This window comes from Cebus imitator, unplaced genomic scaffold, assembly GCF_001604975.1.
Source record: "Cebus imitator isolate Cc_AM_T3 unplaced genomic scaffold, Cebus_imitator-1.0 Scaffold83, whole genome shotgun sequence".
Lineage (NCBI taxonomy): Eukaryota > Metazoa > Chordata > Mammalia > Primates > Cebidae > Cebus > Cebus imitator.
In genome coordinates, this window is record NW_016107398.1 from 6,191,990 (window position 1) to 6,210,942 (window position 18,953).

The 18,953-nt window shown below is 40.8% G+C and overlaps 2 protein-coding genes across 9 annotated transcripts in view; one reads left to right on the forward strand and one right to left on the reverse strand.

Annotated features, from left to right (window-relative positions):
• The window catches only part of CHURC1 (churchill domain containing 1), a 32,111-nt gene that overhangs the window by 11,215 nt on the left and 1,943 nt on the right, over positions 1 to 18,953 (forward strand). Inside the window, exons 2-5 of one of the 8 annotated variants that reach the window (XR_005201159.1) lie at positions 1,422 to 1,557; positions 3,602 to 3,675; positions 6,220 to 6,362; positions 9,345 to 9,430. Coding sequence is in view for 5 of the 8 variants with exons in the window: in XM_037740456.1 (XP_037596384.1) it covers positions 1,422 to 1,557; positions 3,602 to 3,675; positions 9,345 to 9,437 (303 nt within the window). In the remaining 3 variants the exon portion in view is untranslated. Of the gene's footprint in view, positions 1 to 1,421; positions 1,558 to 3,601; positions 3,676 to 6,219; positions 6,363 to 7,342; positions 8,872 to 9,170; positions 9,282 to 9,344; positions 9,869 to 18,953 lie in introns of those variants that run through there. The other 7 variants (XR_005201160.1, XR_005201158.1, XM_017534010.2 and 4 more) reach the window with 7 other exon arrangements.
• GPX2 (glutathione peroxidase 2) overlaps positions 16,844 to 18,953 on the reverse strand; it is a 4,735-nt gene continuing 2,625 nt past the window's right edge. Inside the window, exon 2 of the mRNA XM_017534006.2 lies at positions 16,844 to 17,532. Coding sequence (XP_017389495.1) covers positions 17,182 to 17,532 — 351 coding nt within the window. The 3' untranslated portion in view covers positions 16,844 to 17,181. The remainder of the gene's footprint in view (positions 17,533 to 18,953) is intronic.

Genomic DNA, 18,953 nt, shown 5'->3' on the forward strand with positions numbered 1-18,953 from the left:
TCTCAAAAAAAAAAAAAAAAAAAAATTGTACCTCAGTAGATTTCATTTAAAAAAAAAAAATAAAGCATTTGTTCTTGATAGCTGAAAATGGATACTTTAATTCCAGGGCCCTTTTCCCTTTTAGTAGTTAAGACAGTGTGCCTGTGATTTAATAACTCTGAACTATGTAGTAATGTCTTGATTTCTCCCACCAGAGTTAATCTCTTCCTTAATACATAGAACTAGGAAGTCACTCAGAAAGGAGAGATTAATTCTGGTGCTTGGAATCCAGAAAGACTTCCTAGGGGCATTATTTATGGATCTTAATTTCACTGATGCTTCTTAAAACTTCTTAGAGGTGAGAACATATTTGGCTCATCTTTGAATCCTCCATTGTGCCTTTATAATACCAGATACATAGATGCACTGGAGAAACGTTGATTTGAGTGATTTTTAGTCACACTATTTAAAATTACTCTTTACATTTTTTGCTCAGAAATGTTTATTTATAAAGTGATTTTTAATTTTTTAAAAATTTATTTATTATACTTCAAGTTTTGGGGTACATGTGCAGATCATGCAGGTTTGTTACATAGGTATACACGTGCCATGGTGGTGGTTTGTTGCATCCATCACCCCCTGATCTACATTAGGTGTTTCTCCTAATGCTATGCCTTCACCCCACCCCCGCCCCCTGCTGTTTGTCTCCTAGCCCCTTAGCAAAGACTTCCCTTGGACCAGGAATGGTGGTTCATGACTATAATCCCAATACTTGTGAGGCTGAGGTGGAAAGATTGTTTGAGCCCAAGAGTTTGAGACCAGCCTGGGCAACACAGCAAGACTCAGTCTCAGTTACCAAAAAAAAAAAAAAAAAAAAGCTCTGCCTTAATCACATGTATCCTTAAGGACTGACACCTATAGAGCTGAGAGTTTACTTTTGTTCATTTATTTTGTGTTATCAAGGATCAAAACTATTTGAACAAACAACTAAGCATCATAGTATATAAGATCATCTTTATCATTGACTCAGTTTCTATTTTGATTGAATTCTGGTTTTGATATGCTTTGTTTAATACTGTTGGCTATTAAATTTTCCTAATTTTCTGTTTTCATATTTTGTATTAAGATTTCCTTAAGTTGTTTCTAAATATTTATTTGCAGTTTGTCCTCTCTTTTCAACATAGAGGAAGTCCTGAGAGACTTAAGGATCTAACACTATGCTTTAGTTGTGCTTTTTTTGTTTGTTTTTGTTTTTTTTTTAATATGAGTAACACTTCTTTCGGAAAGCCAGTAATTTCAAAAATTAATTGGTATATAACCTAGAAGTAAATGCTGGCCATTTTTTAGTTTCGTTTTGCCTTTGGAGATTTTAAGTCTATTAATCATTTTCACTAAAGATTTTGAAATGTAAAGAAATTAAATTCCTGTTTCTAATGTTACAGGGTAACACTTGCCTGGAGAATGGATCTTTCTTGCTGAACTTTACAGGCTGTGCGGTGTGCAATAAGCGTGATTTTATGCTGATCACAAACAAATCCTCCAAAGAAGAGGATGGAGAAGAAATAGTTACCTATGACCGTAAGCAGACTTTTTTTTTTTTTAACCTGAGTGTGTTAGCAGGTATCAGCTTTTGGAAGTTGATATGTTACGCAAAATATTCTGAAGCCTATTTCAATATTGTATTACACACATAGTTACTAGTTAGGTTTTTAAGAGGAAAATGTTAACACCTCATTTATCTGGTATCATCAAATAGTATATGTAAATGACTTTTGCAGATAACTAAAGCTTGTGATTGAGGCACTGAATTTTTTTGTTCATCAAATTGTTTTTCAGGGGCATATTTTTAAAACCTTTACACTGCCTTAACAAGATATACTTTTTATTTTTGTTATTATTATGACCTTAGGGTCATTCATGTGAGTTTTCACTTTCTGCTACAGTATAATGCTGTGATATCCTCCAACAGCTATTAAAGTGTGTATAGGGCTGTTTGTCTCTGTATTAAGTGACTTCAGGAATGCAGTGGTTTTTCTAGTCTTGTTTCTGCTGAGAACGTCTAGCTTTTTTTGGTCTCCAATCTCACTGTCTATTGTTCCTTACTTTTGCTGCTAAATCATAAGCTGCCTTCATATCTTGCTCCTCATCCTCAATCCTGGGAAACCAAATAAACTATGTATAAAAAAATCAATTCTGGCCAGGCACGGTGGCTCACGCCTGTAATCCCAGCACATTGAGAGGCCAAGGCGGGCAGATCACAAAGTCAGGAGATCGAGACCATTCTGGCCAACATGGTGAAACCCCATCTTTTAAAAATAAAGTAAAAAAATCAATTCTAAGGTTAGCACTAAGGATTTCTGTAAGTTAAGTATATGTATACTTCAGTGCCCAGATATTGTGACAAGTATTTAGCTATTCACATTCACTTTTTTGCTTGTCTCCTTGTTCTTAGGTACGTTCTGAATATATGAGAAATAAATGTGCAGGTAATGGTATTTTGACAGAGGAGTTTGAAAGGCACCAAGCCTTTAGAATGGAGTCAGATGATAAAAAAAAGTTCTAAGCTAACAAACAAACAAACAATAAAATGTTTTAAGCTAGAAGAATCTTTTTCTTTCTTTTTAGCATTTGTTTTCTTTAGACTGTATTTCATTCTAGGCAATAGGATATAGTGGTTAAGAGTAAGGGCTCTGGAGCTAGGCTGTTTGGGTTTGAATTTTGGTTCCCCTACCTCCTGGCTCAGTAGTCTTCCTAGTTACTTAACTGAAGTATGCCTTTGTTTTCTTATCTCTAAAAAGGTGGTAATGATAGTATCTACCTCATTGGGCTTTTTAGAAGATTAAATATTTAAAATAGTAGGCACTCAATAAATCATTGTTTTTACTAGATTCTTTTTTTAACCATTAAATTCATTTTAATGTCCAGCTTTGGTTTTTATTTATGATTGGTTCTAACAGTGCAGTTGCTATTATTCATGAGAATAAAAGCCTTTACATAGTTAAATAGGTCCAGCTTGGCTAGGCGAGGTGGCTCACACCTATAATCCTAGCACTTTGGGAGGCCCAGGAGGGCGGATTGGTTGAGTCCAGGGGTTCAAGACCAGCCTGGTCAACATAGTGAGACCTCACCTCCACAAAAATTCAAATAAATTAGCTGAGTGTGGTGGTACATGTGTTGAGCCCCTCCCTGGCCCAAGTTATCCTCCCAGCTACTCAGGAGGCTACGGTGGGAGCATAACTTGAGACTGGGAGGTTGAGGCTGCAGCAAGCCATGATCATGCCACTGCACTCCAGCCTGCCTCAAAAACAACAACAACAACAACAGATCTGGCTAATTTAAAAACACACTTAAATATCTTTTAACTGATTATCTTAAAGAAATTTCAGTGGCAATAAATGCATATTAAGTCTCTGAGTTCAGACTCTTAGTTATGTAGTGTTCCTATGTGGCAGATTCTGAATTTTTTAAAAATCAAGGTAGATATTATAATAGGTTTCCACCTATGTTAAATATGACAGACTTAAGATTCTCTTTAAATAATATGCTGAGAATAGAAATTTTAATAGAAGTTTTAAGAAACTCTCTAAGACTTAATTACGTAATAAGTCTCTCTTTGTTTTAGCAGATTTGTGTAAGAATTGTCATCATGTAATAGCCAGACATGAGTATACATTCAGTATCATGGATGAATTTCAGGTAAATATAAGTATGGGTATGTTATGGGGAGGTTAGGGGAATAATAAAAGTGCCCTTGAAAATCTAAATACAGTTTTCATAAATGAAGTGCAAAGTGCTAACATATGTTAAAAGAGACCATGCCTCTCTCTCTCTTTTTTTTTTTTTTTTTTTTTTTTTGAGATACTGTCTTGCTATGTTGCCCAGGGTGGTCTTGAATCGTGGGCTCAAGCAGTCCTCCCACCTCGGCCTCCAAAGTGTTGGAATTACAGGCATGAGCCACTGCTCCCAGCCCCATGCCTTTCCTATATCTGTGCAAGTTGAGAGACAGACTTTAGATGTGGGTGGATTTGTGCAAACCTCCCTTGACAAGAGTCACAAATCAAAATGTTTACTTTACAAATGATATCTCAGTTCTGTCATTTTTGTTTGTAAAGAATAGTAGCACATTCTGGCTTCTTAGGAGGTTGCCATTGTGCTTCTTTTTTCTGCCCAGTTATGTGATTGCACAGTTGTGGCCTTTAAGTGGTGGGCTGTCCACTGCCACCATACTTGCCCACATGGAAATTGTGATAGGAGGTTATCTTTTTTTTCCCAAGTTGGCATGTAAAGTTGAACAACTCTGTAGTCACATGTGTGGTAAGACATTATAATATTATTTGTTAAGTAAAATTACAAGCTGGTTTTTATCAAGGTTGGAGGAGAAACACCGAACCTCTGTGAAGTTAGAGATTAAGAGATTTATCCTTATGATAAGGATAAATCATATGATTTATCTATGATTTATCATAAGAATAAATCTCTTAATCTGAAAATTAATCTGGTGGTAGGGTATGGAATATGCGTAGTGGGGAGTAGATGTTGGAGAAGAGGAGACTGGGAGTAGAGAGTCTAGTTTAAGAGTCTTTTTCATTACCATTTCATAGTTTCTAGCATTGTGACTATAAGCAATCTTTCAAAGCTGGGCATGGTGGTGTGTGCCTATAGTTCGAGCTACTCAGGTGGCAGTGGCTGAGGCAGGAGAATCTCTTGAGGCCAGGTGTTTGAGTACAGTCTGGGCAACATAGTGAGACCCTATCTCTACTAAAAAATAAAAATAAATGATGCTTTCAGGTGACCTCACTGGCCTTCCTGTAGCCCACCTTTAGCTACACTGCAATATTGAAGCTCCTCATTTTAATGTTCTCACTGGACTGGCCCAGCTTCCCTTCTATTTCCTACTACTCTTTCGTATGTATGCCATACTTAGCATTGTCCCAGCTTTAGACTCCTGCTCCTCTCCTCTTAGAGAGGAAGATTTTTATTTACTCCTGTCTCATGCTACCCCTACTGCATTTCCTCAGGAATCTCATGTTATTGTCTCTCCTTGTAGTGTACTTTGATTCATCCTGTAATCGTCTCTTCTTCCTCTTGCTTCTTTACTTGAATAGGTTTTATTTGTTTGTTTCAACAAGGTCTGACTCTGCCACCCAGGATGAAGTGCCGTAGCATGATCACAGCTCACTGCAGCCTTGACCTCCCAGCCTCAAGCAATCCTGCCTCAGCTTCTCAAGTAGCTGAGATCACAGGCACAAGCCACCATGCGTGGCTAATTTTCAAAAAAATTTTTTTGTAGAAACGAGGTCTCACTTTGTTGCCCAAGCTGGTCTCGAACCACTGAGCTCAAGTAATCCTCCTGCCTCAGCCTCCCAAAGTGCTGGAATTATAGGTGTGGGCCATTGCCTGGCCACTTGAATAGGTCTTTACCTGATTTTCCTTATTTCCCTATGCCCCTCTTCACTACCCACAAACTGGTTTTCATTTACACTGTACTAAAACTATTCTCCCACAGGTTTCCTATAATCTAACCAAATCCTGTCATTTTACCTTAGTTCCTTTCTCTCTTACATGGCTTCTGCATCTGGTTTTATTAATCATTATTGTCTTTTTGAAGCATTTCTGCCCTTGAGGTCCATCCATACTGCTTGACTCTTTTCCTTTTAAAATCATTTTAGGCCGGGCATGGTGGCTCAAGCCTGTAATCCCAGCACTTTGGGAGGCCGAGGCGGGTGGATCACGAGGTCAAGAGATCGAGACTATCCTGGTCAACATGGTGAAACCCCGTCTCTACTAAAAATACAAAAAATTAGCTGGGCATGGTGGCACATGCCTGTAATCCCAGCTACTCAGGAGGCTGAGGCAGGAGAATTGCCTGAACCCAGGAGACGGAGGTTGCGGTGAGCCGAGATCGCGCCATTGCACTCCAGCCTGGGTAACAAGAGTGAGACTCTGTCTCAAAAAAAAAAAAAAAAAATACAAATAAAATCATTTTAACTGCTCCTTTGTGTTTTCTCTCACTTTCTTTCCTGTTTTCCCTAAGTGACACTCCTGAGCTTTTGGTCTGTGGTCTGGAACCTTCTTTATGGTCTTTCATGTAGTGAACACACATGTACTCAGTCTCATTGAGACCTATTAAATACCTTTCACATTGCCTTCTCTAGCCTTCACGCCTACACCCCTCATGCCCTCTTTTCTTTGTTTTGCCCGCTTTTTTTTTCTGGCTCTGCCCCCACATACCATGTCAAGGGCCATACCCATTGAAGCCTGAATTACTGCAGCCTTCCCTCGATTGCAGTTCTGCACACTGCCATCAAGTTAATCTTCTTCAGCATGTCATCCTCCACTCCCCTGCCTACAAACCAAGAGCAGCTTCCTTTCTCTTTTACGACGTAAGTGATGCACTTGCCCTTTTCCATATTACTCTCCATACTCATGACTTTTCGTTGATTTGAATTATCCCTGTCTCTACCTTCAGGCCAACTAAATCTTACCTCTTTCTAGCAGAACTCAAATTCCATCGCCTCTTTGCTCTTGAAGCTCATGCATTTTTTCCCTTTTCTGAACTTTTCTTGTACCTATATCAGGCCCTGACTCTAGTGAACAGCCACTTGGGAACTTCTACCTCAGCCTGATGGCGTCAAGAACTCTCCATTCTCATCTGCCATTACTTACTGTCCTTGTCCCCACCTGACCCCAGCCACCTAGCCTATCCGAGCAGTAGTTCAAGTTCAGGGTGGGATTCCCAGCCACCATTGTTTTATATTAAACATGTTATAGGAAATGTAAACGTAGTCCAAAGTAGGCAGAATCGTGTCCTAACATACACTACCCAGCTTCAAGTTGCTTTATTCATGCTCCACCATCCCCACATCTCCCCATAGGATTATTTCCAAGAAAATTCCAAATTTATCACTACCTCTGTAAATATTTCATTAGCGTTTCTGAAAGATAAGGATTCTGTTTTTAAAACAGCCATAATGCCATTGTTGAACAAAGTAGGATTTTCTGATGGCAAGACTAGGGGGAAAGTGGAGACAAAGCAACATAATTTACATGGAAAATTCATCATAAATTATTATAGGTATCCTTTATTAAAAAAAAAAAAAATCCCCCTGCTGAAAGCTCCCAGCCCCCAACCAAAACGTACTGTGTGTTTACTTCAAGAAACAAGATGGAAACTATGAGACTCCTTTCTGTTGCTCTGTGAGCCAGGGAAGGAGAGGACTTGGAGTCAGAATTAACAGGGAGTAATAGACGAAAAGAGTAAAGGGGCCCTTAGAATTAAAAAAAAAAAAAAAAAAATCTGGTCTTACTTGGATTCCAAAGTGATTCCACCACTCTGTTCTTCCCTCCAAATCTCTTCCCCCAGGCTCTGCACAGTTGGAGGCTTTGAGAGTCCCTGTGAATGACTGGGGGAATTATTTTCTCTTCTTGGCTGGTTTTGATAAAAGGTGTCCTCATCTCATCATATTCCTGGCAGCACAGGGAGACGTGTTCCTGGCATCCCAAGTTAGAATTCTAGACATATTTTCCCACAGAAGCACTTCTATATATGGCTAGATTCTATGGTACTTGAACAATATAAATTTTAAAGACTTGTGGATTTTTCTGAGACCCTAACTGCCATGTATAACATTACTTCTTTGGGAAATTGCTTTTGAATTCCAAATAATTGACTTGCAATGAAATTTGGGTTCCAGACTGCCTATAAAAATTACAGGTGTAATCAGTCTCACTGATTTAAATAATCTTGCCAGATTATCTACTAGGTTTTTTTCCCCTACCAACTTAGGTTGCAAATTTTGTAAAGTCAGACTTTGTTCTTTTCATGTCTGCTAGCGCATTGCAGAGCATGTAGGCACTCAGGATACGTTTGTCAATGGCTAGATTGGTTGAAAACTCAAGTACTTGTTTAGCCTCACACATTTTCTGTTTTTGACTCTATTACTTTTTTCCTCCTTCTTTTCCTATAAAAGATTGCCATCCCAATAGTAATATCTGGTGGGTTAAAGCTTTTTACTGCTTTCATCCACCGGACGTTAAAGCAGTAGAAGTATTTGACAGCAGTAAAAGGCCTTGAAGAGGATGTATTTTATTTTATTTTTAATTCAAAAAGCAATCTTTCTGCTGCTGTAACTAAGCTCCCCTCCTGAACTCACCAGTAGAAGATGGAAAAGGCAGTTGCCTGCTTCTGTTTCTTTGTACCACAGTCATTGTTTACCTCTGTGACCCTCTCTAGTGACTGTCTTAAACCCAAAAAACACAAACTGCCTTGACTGATCGGTTTCCAGACAGCTAGCAATCGCAGCATCAGATGTGGAAGTTCTAGTAGACTTAACATAGATGTTTGTTTTCATACAGCAGATAAAAGGCTTTTAAACAAAAGGTTTCAAAGAAATATGTCTCTGTAGTTTATGACTATGTTAAATATTCCAGAAAGGGACAGCTATAAGAATAGGACTTTTGGCTGGGTGCAGTGGCTCACACCTGTAATCCTGGCACTTTGGAAGGCCAAGGTAGGAAGATCACTTGAGCCTAGGAGTTTGAGGCCACCCTGGGCAAAATAGTGAGATCCCATCTCTACAAAAAAAATTTTTTTAATTACCCAAGTGTGATGCCACATGCATATAATCTCAGTTACTTGGGGGGACTAAGGTGGGCTGATCAGTTGACCCTAGGAGGTCAAGGCTGCAGTGAACCATCATTGTACCACTGCATTCCAGTCTGGGCAACACAGCAAGACCCTGCCTCAAAAAAAAAAAAAAAAAAAAAAGAATAGAACTTTGGCCTAAGGGTTTTTGCCTAAAATAAAATCACCTCTGTTACCAGTCTGGGCATTTGTTAAGCCTGGGAAGCAAAACTTCTTAAATGGATCAAATTCTAGACAACTAGCTATCTGAAAATGAGGCAGGACATACTAGTGAATTTAATATAATTGTTTATTTTCCTAGAGTAGATAAAAATAGCTTTTTGGGTTTGGGAATTTTCTCCTTTTAAAAAATTATTTCTGTTGTGTATTCATGTTAAATATCCTAGAAAGGAACAGCTGTAAGAATAGAAATTTGTCCATAGAGACCCATACTCAAATTGCTCCACTGCTTTAAATAGCAGCCCTAAGCCAAATATATGTGCTAAGTCTGAGAAATAGCCATGTATTTCCAAGATGACATTTATGTATCAATGTATATGAACAACAGGCTCTGGAATGTACAGAATAAGTCTAAGACATTGCTGATACATGTTGAAGAAATTGATCCAGTTTACAGAAAGAATATTCATGACAATTTGTAGAGAACATCTTAACCAGAGTAAGTTATAAAGCATCTCTTTCCCTGTTTCTCAAGGTAATTATGCACTTTATCTTGTTCTAGGAGTATACCATGCTGTGTCTGTTATGTGGCAAAGCTGAAGATACTATCAGTATTCTCCCTGATGACCCCCGACAAATGACTCTCTTATTCTAAGAATCCTTCTGCAGATCTGTTATAGCTATGTTGGGTTGGTTTACAATTGTCTTTTCCATTCATACTGAAAATTCTTTGCATGTTTTTTTTTCTGCTTAGACTTATTTATTCTTTGGGGAAGAAAAGTAACGTAGGAGATGATCATTATTCTCTAGAGCTGAGCTCTTCTGCTAAAGTTCAAAGTTCATATCAGTGTAGCCAAAGTGAAGCATCTTTGTTAGCGGTTATGTGGTCAGAAAACAACTAGAATGGGAACACACCTGATTCCCAGATTTTGGTTTCCAATAAAAGGAACCAGGGCTCCTTGGAAATTAATTCTAGAGCTTGGACATGAAATGTACAAGATAAGCCTAGAGCATCTTGTGCCACCGAAAACTGCAGTATTGAAATAAAAAAAAAAAAAAAAAGGGCCGGGCATGGTGGCTCCCACCTGTAATTCCAGCACTTTGGGAGGCTGAGGCAGGTGGATCATGAGGTCAGAAGATCAAGACCATCCTGTCCAACATGGTGTAACCCCATCTCTACTAAAAATACAAAAATTAGCTGGGTGTGCTGGTGCATGCCTGTAATCCCAGCTACTCAGGAGACTGAGGTGGGGGAATTGCTTGAACCAGGGAGTCAGAGGTTGCAGTGAGCCAAGATTATGCCACTGCACCCCAGTCTGGTAATAGAGTGAGACTCTATCTCAAAAAAAAATTACAGTGATTGGGAGTATGTCAAACAGATAGAGGCTTGAACTGAAGGATCTCTGAATGGCCAAAGCTGGAGCAATTTGAGTAACAAAATAAAGTAGTGTTGGATTATAACCCAAACTATATAACAAATATTTACAAGTCCAAACTAATATAAATGATTGAATGAGAACAAATGTCTTGTGCAGAAGAATTTCAAATAATTTATGTAGATACTTCCCACTTAGTGTGGGCTCTGCATAGTGACTTCCTTGCAAAGAGTATAACATGGAAAGGGAGGAAAAGAGTAACTTTACAGTGGAGAAATCTGACAGACACTAGCTCAGCCAGATGATTGAGGTTAACATCATCCATGATAAGCCCTACTGATAGCATGTATCCTTGATAGCATCACACCACACAGAATGTGGTAAGAATGACACTTTAGCTCTGATCTTCCTCCCAAAAACCCGGAACCCAAGTCTGATCAGAGAAAAACATCCCACTAATTCCAGTTGAGGCATATTCTATAAAATACCTAACCAGTATTCCTCAAAACTATTAAGGCCATCAAAAACAAGGAAAATCTGAGACATGGTCACAGCCAAGAGGAGCCTGAGAAGATATGACTGCTAAGTGTAATGTGGTATCCTACACAGGGTTATGTACCAGCAAAAAAAAAAAAAAAAAAAAAAGGTCGCTTGGTAGAAACTAGGGAAATCTGAATACAGTGTGGACTTTAGTTAATAGGAATGAGAAGTGGTTTCATTTGCTCTAAAGGGATCTTAGAGTATCTTACTTTGCATGGTTACGTGAACACTGGCTTGGACATTATACACTCTGGCTTTTAGGCCTCTCTGTCATTTACTAGCAGTATAGTCAGTAAGCAAAGCATTACTCTGGACTTTATTGTCCTGTTTCTATCAAGTTGGACTAATAAAAATTGATATTATATATTCATCACAGTATTGTTAGAAGATTTAAATGAATTAGTGAATGTAAAATACTTTAGAAAACATACAAAGTACTAGATACAATGAGGTGGCTTCAGTTAGTGCTTATTCTGAGACCTAAATTTAAAAGGTCAGCCATTAGAAACAAAAATGTTTCTTCTTCATATGTAGGAAATCTGGAAATTCTGAACTAAGGCTTTACTTATAAGAAAAAAGAAATGAGCAAAGTATTCATTGTAGATACCAGGGAAAAGCTTTGTTAATAACAGTAATAATAACTGAGGTTTGTTAAGTACTTACTATGTGCTAAGACCTTTTTAAGCACTTAGTCCTCATTACCAACTTCATGAGGTAGGTGCTATTGATAGTTTAGCCACAACCAGATATGGCTTATTTTTAAGTTATCATGAAGAGGTTTATGTTCACTGTTCTTTATTTCAGTGTATCACTTAGAGCCCAAAAAACTCAGGCACAAAGAAGTTAAATAACTTGCTTAAGGTCACATAGCTAGTGCAGTGACCCCCTCTCAGTAATAGTGTTTGGCAAATATGAAGTATAAGGATCTGGCAAGGTCAGGAAGAGGTTGAGAATATCAGTGACAGCACTCTGAGGCATCTGGGAATGTCAGATGAAGATTTATTGTTCAGAAAAGTTAAGTCAGCTGTTGTAGGGATCAGTTGTTTTATTCCTGGAAAATGTTTTTCATTTTGCTGCAAATCTATATCTGACCCGCTGAGGAAATCGTTTGGTAAAATGAATCCAGAAAGCAGAGAAAATGCTTCATTACTTTAAATAGCAGCATTAAGCCCATTATAGCCTCTAAATTGCCTCTTCCTTGAGTTTGCTAATGCTTCCAACTTAGTCATTTGAAGCTCAAGAGTATAATTTTATATGACCTGCCAATGTCCTCATCTATGGCAGAATGTATAATTATTTGGTTTGGACTACATGTTACAAACATTTAAAACGTTAAGATCCTTTATATATTTCATTATTGGTAAACCAATGTTGTGCTGTGTTGTGTGATATTTTATCATTTTCTAGGTTCTTCTGTGGATCTAATAGAATAAAGACCTCTTGAACCCAGTTTCAGAGAATCCTTATTTTTCTGTTCAAATAAAGGGGAATTAGGCAAAACACGGCTCTTCTTTTTACTTCCCTTCCTGAGATATGAGAAGGAAGAGAAATCGCCTATGGGTATAATTGGAAACGTGGACTTATCCTGGCACTTCTTTTTTCTCTCGTTCTCTGATGCACAGGTCTGGCTAGTTAGGCTCTTGAAGTTAAAAGGTCAGCCAGTGCTTATTGTTTTGTTTGATCGAGATCTGTCTTTCTCATATGGTTTTAGGTTCTCTCAATTCTAATTAATTGACATGAGATCGCTTGGCCACAACCAGATATGGCTTGTTATTTGTAAGTTACCATGAAGAGGTTTATGTTCACTGTCATTATTTCAGTACATCAAAAGTCCTTTCGGTTTCATTCTTTCATTTTGTGAGCAGGGCTAGTTACTTGACTGAATTTGAGGCTCTCAGTTTAAAAATGTATGTTTTGGCTGCGTGTGGTGGCTCACGCCTGTAATCCCAGCACTATGGGAGGTTGAGGCAGGTGGATTACTTGAGGTCAGGAGTTTGAGACCAGCCTGATCAACATGGTGAAACCCTGTCTCTACTAAAAATACAAAAATTAGCCTGGCATGGTGGCCGCGTGCCTGTAATCCCAGCTGCTTAGGAGGCTGAGGCAGGAGAATTGCTTGAACCTGGGAGGTGGAGGTTGCAGTGAGCCAAGATCATGCCATTGCATTCCAGCCTAGACAAGACTTTGTCTCAAAAAAAAAAAAAAAAAGGTATTTTTTTTTACTGTAGTACAAGACTACTGTAAGATACAGCATAGTTGAATAAAAAGGGAATTAAAAGGGCTGGGTCTAGAATTAGCTTTGTCATCTGCTGATGATGGGACATTGGGCAAGTCAGTTATCCTGTCTGTATCTAAGTTTCTTCATTGGAAAATAGAAACCATCATGCCTCCACATAATTTTTACTAATGATTTAAAAATCTAATGCTGTTTGTAGGCAGCTGTCAGTGGTCTTTATGAAGAAAAATCTGAGCTAGAAGAAAACACTGTTGTGGTTAAGAGTAGAGGCTTTGGAGTCAGACTGACCTGGCTTTAACTTTCAGCTTTGCTGCTTCCTAAGCTCTTTGTCCTTGGCAAGTATCTTGCCCAATTACCTTTTCTTTTAATAGAAATAAAAGTTTTTCATGGGGTCTGTATGAGGATAAATAACCTAGTGTGCATAAAGTACCTAACACAGTCTGAGCCCATAGTAAATATTCAATGAATGGTAGTTTGGATGATGGTTGTCATGGTGATTATAAGAAGGTTCCAGAGTTTGGCTCAGTGTTTTTTTTTCTTCTTTTTGAAACAGGGTCTCACTGTGTCACCCAGGCTGGAGTGCAGTGATGCAGTCGAACTCCTAGGCTCAAGCAATTCTCCCACCTAAGCCTCCTGAGTAGCTAAGACCGCAGGTGTACATCACCATGCTCAGCCGATTTTTTTTTTTTTTTTTTTTGTAGAGATGAGGTCTCACTATGTTGCCCAGGCTGGTCTCAAACTCCTGGGCTCAGGGCATCTTCCTGCCTCAACCTCCAAAAGTATTGGGATTACAGGCTTGAGCTACCATACCACACCTGGCCTCAGTGTCTCATAAACTAAGGAGAGAGAGAGAGCTATGGGAACATAGTCATGGAGATACTTATCTATTTCACTGTCTATACCTTGGCCTCCTAATCACTTGTTCCAAACTGTTTCAATGTTTTTTTTGTTTTGTTTTGTTTTGTTTTTTTGTAAGAGCCGTGAGTTTAATGATTCTCTCAGTCCCTCCTCTGAATTGATTAGCATTACCTCAGCACTTCTGGGAGGGTTGTCAATGAGACTTCCCCCTCCTTCTGAGTGCCTGTAGGGAAATTTGATTAAAAGATTTTTGTTTATCTGGAAAAGTGGGTAATATTTTAAAGCTTGGCCTTGTCTGTTGATGACCACAGGCTAATACTTCTGAGGATTAGGGGAACAAACAAGGTGAAGAATAAAGGAAACACTTTGTAATTTCTCTTCATTTTAACAACAGCACAACTAAATATTTAGTAAAGCCAAACATCCTTGTAAAACTGGAACCTCCAGTTTTGCCTTCCCTGTTCCCTCCTGAGCCAAATAGATCAGGTTCTGTCTGAAGTAAATCGCATTTCCCCTCCCAAGTGAAGAGCCCTCATTCTAGCTTTGTGGCCCTCTCTGACTCTCTGCAGAATCACTTATACTGTAATTCCCATTCCTTTGGGAATCCCCTAAGTAATTTTTGAACTTGGGCCTCAAGGGAAAGACCGAACACATTGTACTGGTGTGTCAGGCTCTAAGTTGCCTGTAGCACATTGCCAGCATCCGAGATAGCTGGCTCTGTTACTGGATGTACCAACAGGCTACGGAACTGTCAAGATGATGAACATACAACAAGAATTCTCCATTTCATCAGAAAGACAATTGGTCTGCAGTTACTCTTCTAAAATCAGTATACATGGTCCTGCCCCATAAGAATTCATACCCCAGGCCAGGTGCAGTGGCTCATGCCTGTAATCCCAGCACTTTGCGAAGCCGAGGTCAGCAGATCAAGACCATCCTGGTTAAGGGATTAAGACCATCCTGGCCAACATGGTGAAACCTCATTGCTACTTAAAAAAATGCAAAAATTAGCTGGGCGTGGTGACGCTCACCTGTAGTCCCAGCTACACAGGAGGCTGAGGCAGGAGAAATGCTTGAACCGGGGAGGTGGAGGTTGCAGTGAGGGGAGATCACACCACTACACTCTAGCCTGGTGACAGCAAGACAAAGTCTCAAAAAGTTCATACTCCAGGTGTTGGCTTTAAGAGCAGCAATCAGGCTGGGCACGGTGGCTCACACCTATAATCCCACTACTTTGGGAGGCTGAGACAGGCAGATCACCTGAGGACAGGAGTTTGAGACCAGCCTGGCCAACATGGTAAAACCTCGTCTCTACTAAAAATACAAAAATTAGCAGAGCATGGTGGTGGGCACTTGTAGTCCCAGCTACTTGGGAGGCAGAGGCAGGGGAATTGCTTGAACCCAGGAGACAGAGGTTGCAATGAGTTGAGATCGCACCACTGCACTCCAAACTGGGCAACAGGGCAAGACTCCATCTCAAACAAAAAGGGAAACAAAACAGGAATCTGAAAGGCTTGAGGTTTCAAGAGTGAAGTTAAAGGTAGCCTTAATTTAGCAGAAGGCTCTGCAGAATGGTGACGGGATTCCCACCGTAATATCCAGGTTAACCTTTTACAATAAAGCACTGTTCAAGACAGGTTTAGTTGAAGGTCAGACAGTGGGGATCCTAAACATCTATTCCACATTCACTCTCAGATTATGCAAGTGCTTAGAAAACAGAGTAAGCAGAGCGATTAAAGGAAAAACATTTTCCCGTCAGCGTTGGGATCCTCAAGCAGTGTGTCTAGTTTGGAAAACTGTCCCTTCAGGGCTTCAGTGAATAGAAGTGAAAATATTCCATCTAGTGGTCAAAGAAGGGAAGGTGAAATGAGAAGTATCCAGGATGAGGTTTGTGGGGCCTCTCAGCAGGTATCTCCTCCAGAACAAGGTAGAACCTGGTGGTGGTGGTATGTTTGGATTGTCTGTACTGGATGAGGAATTGGGGATAGCATCCTTGCATGGCTCTGAGCAAAACTGTCCTCACAGTAAGGAACAATGATGTTGCAAATGGCAGATTATAAACAGTCTGACTCTGAAGGGAGTCTTTCTCCCAGCCCCATCCCCCCTTCCTTCTTATGGAGGAAGAAAGGAGTCCTATCATTCCTGCCTCTATTTGTCTTGAGCCTGAATTCGTGAATATGTGAGTTTGAGAAGAATGAGGGTGTAATGTGAACTTTATTTATTTATTTATTTTGAGATAGAGTCTCCCTCTCTTGCCCAGGCTGGAGTGCAGTGGTGCCATATCAGCTCACTGCAGCCTTCACCTCCCAGGTTCAGATGATTCTCCCACCTCAGCCTCCCAAATAGCTGGGATTACAGGCATGTGCCACCATGCCCAGCTAAGTTTTGGTATTTTTAGTAGAGATGGGGTTTCACCATGTTGGCCAGGCTGGTCTCGAACTCATGACTTCAAGTGATCTGCCTGCCTCAGCTTCCCAAAGTATTGGGATTACAGGTGGGAGCCACTGCACCTGGCCCATGAACTCTAAAAAGGAGGGAGAGTCAGTCAGTCTAGCAAAGGATCAAAAACAAATGGTACTCGACAAGATGGTCAGGAAAAAAAGTGCTCTTTGTGTTCTCAGTAACTGCACCATCTATGCCCTTGCTATCAGTAAACATTAACTAAGCTGACTTCCCAGGAATTTCCCAAGGCATAAGTCAGATCTAGTTGGCCCAGTACCCACAGTGCTATTGATGTCTTCCAGACTTAAATCCTAACGGCCTCCCAGTATCCTCAACCAAAGGGCTCATTTTTCCCACCTACCTCCCATTATCACTTCCTCTTTTTCCCCAGTTCTGAAGAAGAGCTGTATGTAAAGCAATAATACAATTCACATTTCCTGTAACTCCCAACTGCCACTGCAGACCTTGACCAGAGCCTGCTTTCCAGTCAGTAATTAGGGCATCGCTTGATCCATCAGAGCCTCCCCATCCCAAAGCTTTGGGTGCTAGCCACTCCTCTATCCATCCCACCTGCAGTTTGTACTTCTGTCAAAGAAGACACACAGAGGCTGGCCGTGTTTCCACATCTGCCCTTTATTGGTCTCTTCTAGCAGGGTGACTCCGGGCCCTTCACACCTCTCAGACACCACCCATGAAGGTTTAGGACGGTGCCATCATTCTGTGAAGGCCCAGAGCTTACCCAAGTCTTGAAGCCCTAGTTGAATCACCAACCAGAGGGTTGGAAGAGGAAAAGGAAACGGGCAGAGGGGAAAGGCAAGACTCTTCAGTGAAGGGGACTGACACCAAGGGAATGCTAAGGTCCAGCAGAGTCTCCTGAGGGCATGCTGAATCTTAAGGCTCCTCAGGACTGGATGGAGTTGGAGAACTGTGTGCTGAGCAGCTCACATCTATATGGCAACTTTAAGGAGGCGCTTGATGTCAGGCTCAATGTTGATGGTTGGGAAGGTGCGGCTGTAGCGTCGGAAGGGCTCTCCCTCCGGCCCTATGAGGAACTTCTCAAAGTTCCAGGCCACATCTGAGCGGCGCACGGGGCTCCAAATGATGAACTTGGGATCGGTCATGAGGGAAAAGGGGTCATCATGAGGGTAGGGGAGCTTGTCCTTCAGATAGGCGAAGACAGGATGCTCGTTCTGCCCATTCACCTCACATTTTTGGACAAGGGTGAAGGTGGGCTGGTATCCACCCCCAGGGCGGACATACTTGAGACTATTCAGGATCTCCTCATTCTGACAGTTCTCCTGGGGAGGAAAAAGACAAAGAGTGTGGACAAGGGAAGGGGGAAAAGAAGGATCCACAACATGAAACTCTTTCACCCTCCTTCACTCCCTTCACAGGATGATTCTTTTTCACTGAGGAGAGAGACAGACAAGGTGTGTCTGTCTTGTCTTGAACTTCTGGGCTCAAGCATTCGTCCTGCCTCAGCCCCTTTAGTAGCTGGGACTGCAGACCCAGGCCACCGTGCCCAGATAATTTTTTTTTGTAGCGATGGGGTCTCACTTTGTTGCCCCATGCTTTGGCTGCTCTTAAAGATTTAGCACTTCTGAGCTGTTGCTTTTGTCTCCAGTCTACCCTGAGCAGTTCTTAAGGTGTTTAAAGCAGAAGAAAGAGAAAGGAGGCTTAGGTTATACTGCTTAGAACCTCCTCTTCAACTAACCTACTGACCTACCTATCCACAAGTCCACACCTACACACACACCCCTTCCCTTTTCCTCTGCCCTGGGTTTTGCCTTGCCTGCTTTCAATTGCACGTGTGTTGAGTATAGCCTTTGCTTCTGCCTACTCAGCTACTTGAATTGAGGGTGAAATTGAGGCCCAGAGGAATGGGATTTACAGCTTCTTGCTTGCTTCTTGCCTTGTCCTAGAACTGAAGTACAAATGGGAAGAAGCTTTGATGAAGGAAGACCGCATCCAAGGACATCTAGTTTTCAGGTGCCGTAACAGCACAGCAAGTTAAAGGCCACAATGAATGTGTACTCTAAATAAAACTACTTAGTAAGCAACAGGAGTGAACTAAATAGGATATAGGATTTAGGGTTGGGGAATAGGCCGGGGGAGGGGAAGTTGAGGAAATAAGTGCTTGATGGCTAAAGGTGGTATGTAATTCTCATTCTTTTCATGACTAGGCTACTACCCAAAGACTGCTGCACCTCGTATCCACGCACTGCTCTCAGCTACGAATGCTTTGGCTCAAAAGTGGTTCCTGCCTTTCCCTTCCCACTGCCATCCCTGTCCTATTCTCTCTCAGCATTCCCACTCATGACAACCCAAAAGTCCATGGGAACCCTTCTTTTCCCCTCTGCCTTTCCAATATAAGATTCAGATATCTTCCTCCGGGAGAAATTTCCTGCTTCTGACCTGTGAGGACTAACTAGTTCAGGCCATCACGACATCATGAGCCCAGAGCTGATCTCTAGTAGACTTTTCTGTTTTTGTATTTTTTTTTCCTGAAACAGGGCTTTACTCTGTCACCTAGGCTGGGGTGCGGTGGCACAATCCGCTCACTTCAGCCTTGACTTCCCAGGCTCAAGCTCTCCTCCCACGTCAGCCTCCTAAGTAGCTGAGACTACAGGCAAATGCCACCACGCCTGGCTAATTTTTGGATTTTTTTGTAGAGACGAAGTTTCACTATGTTGCCCAGGCTAATCTTTTTTTTTTTTTT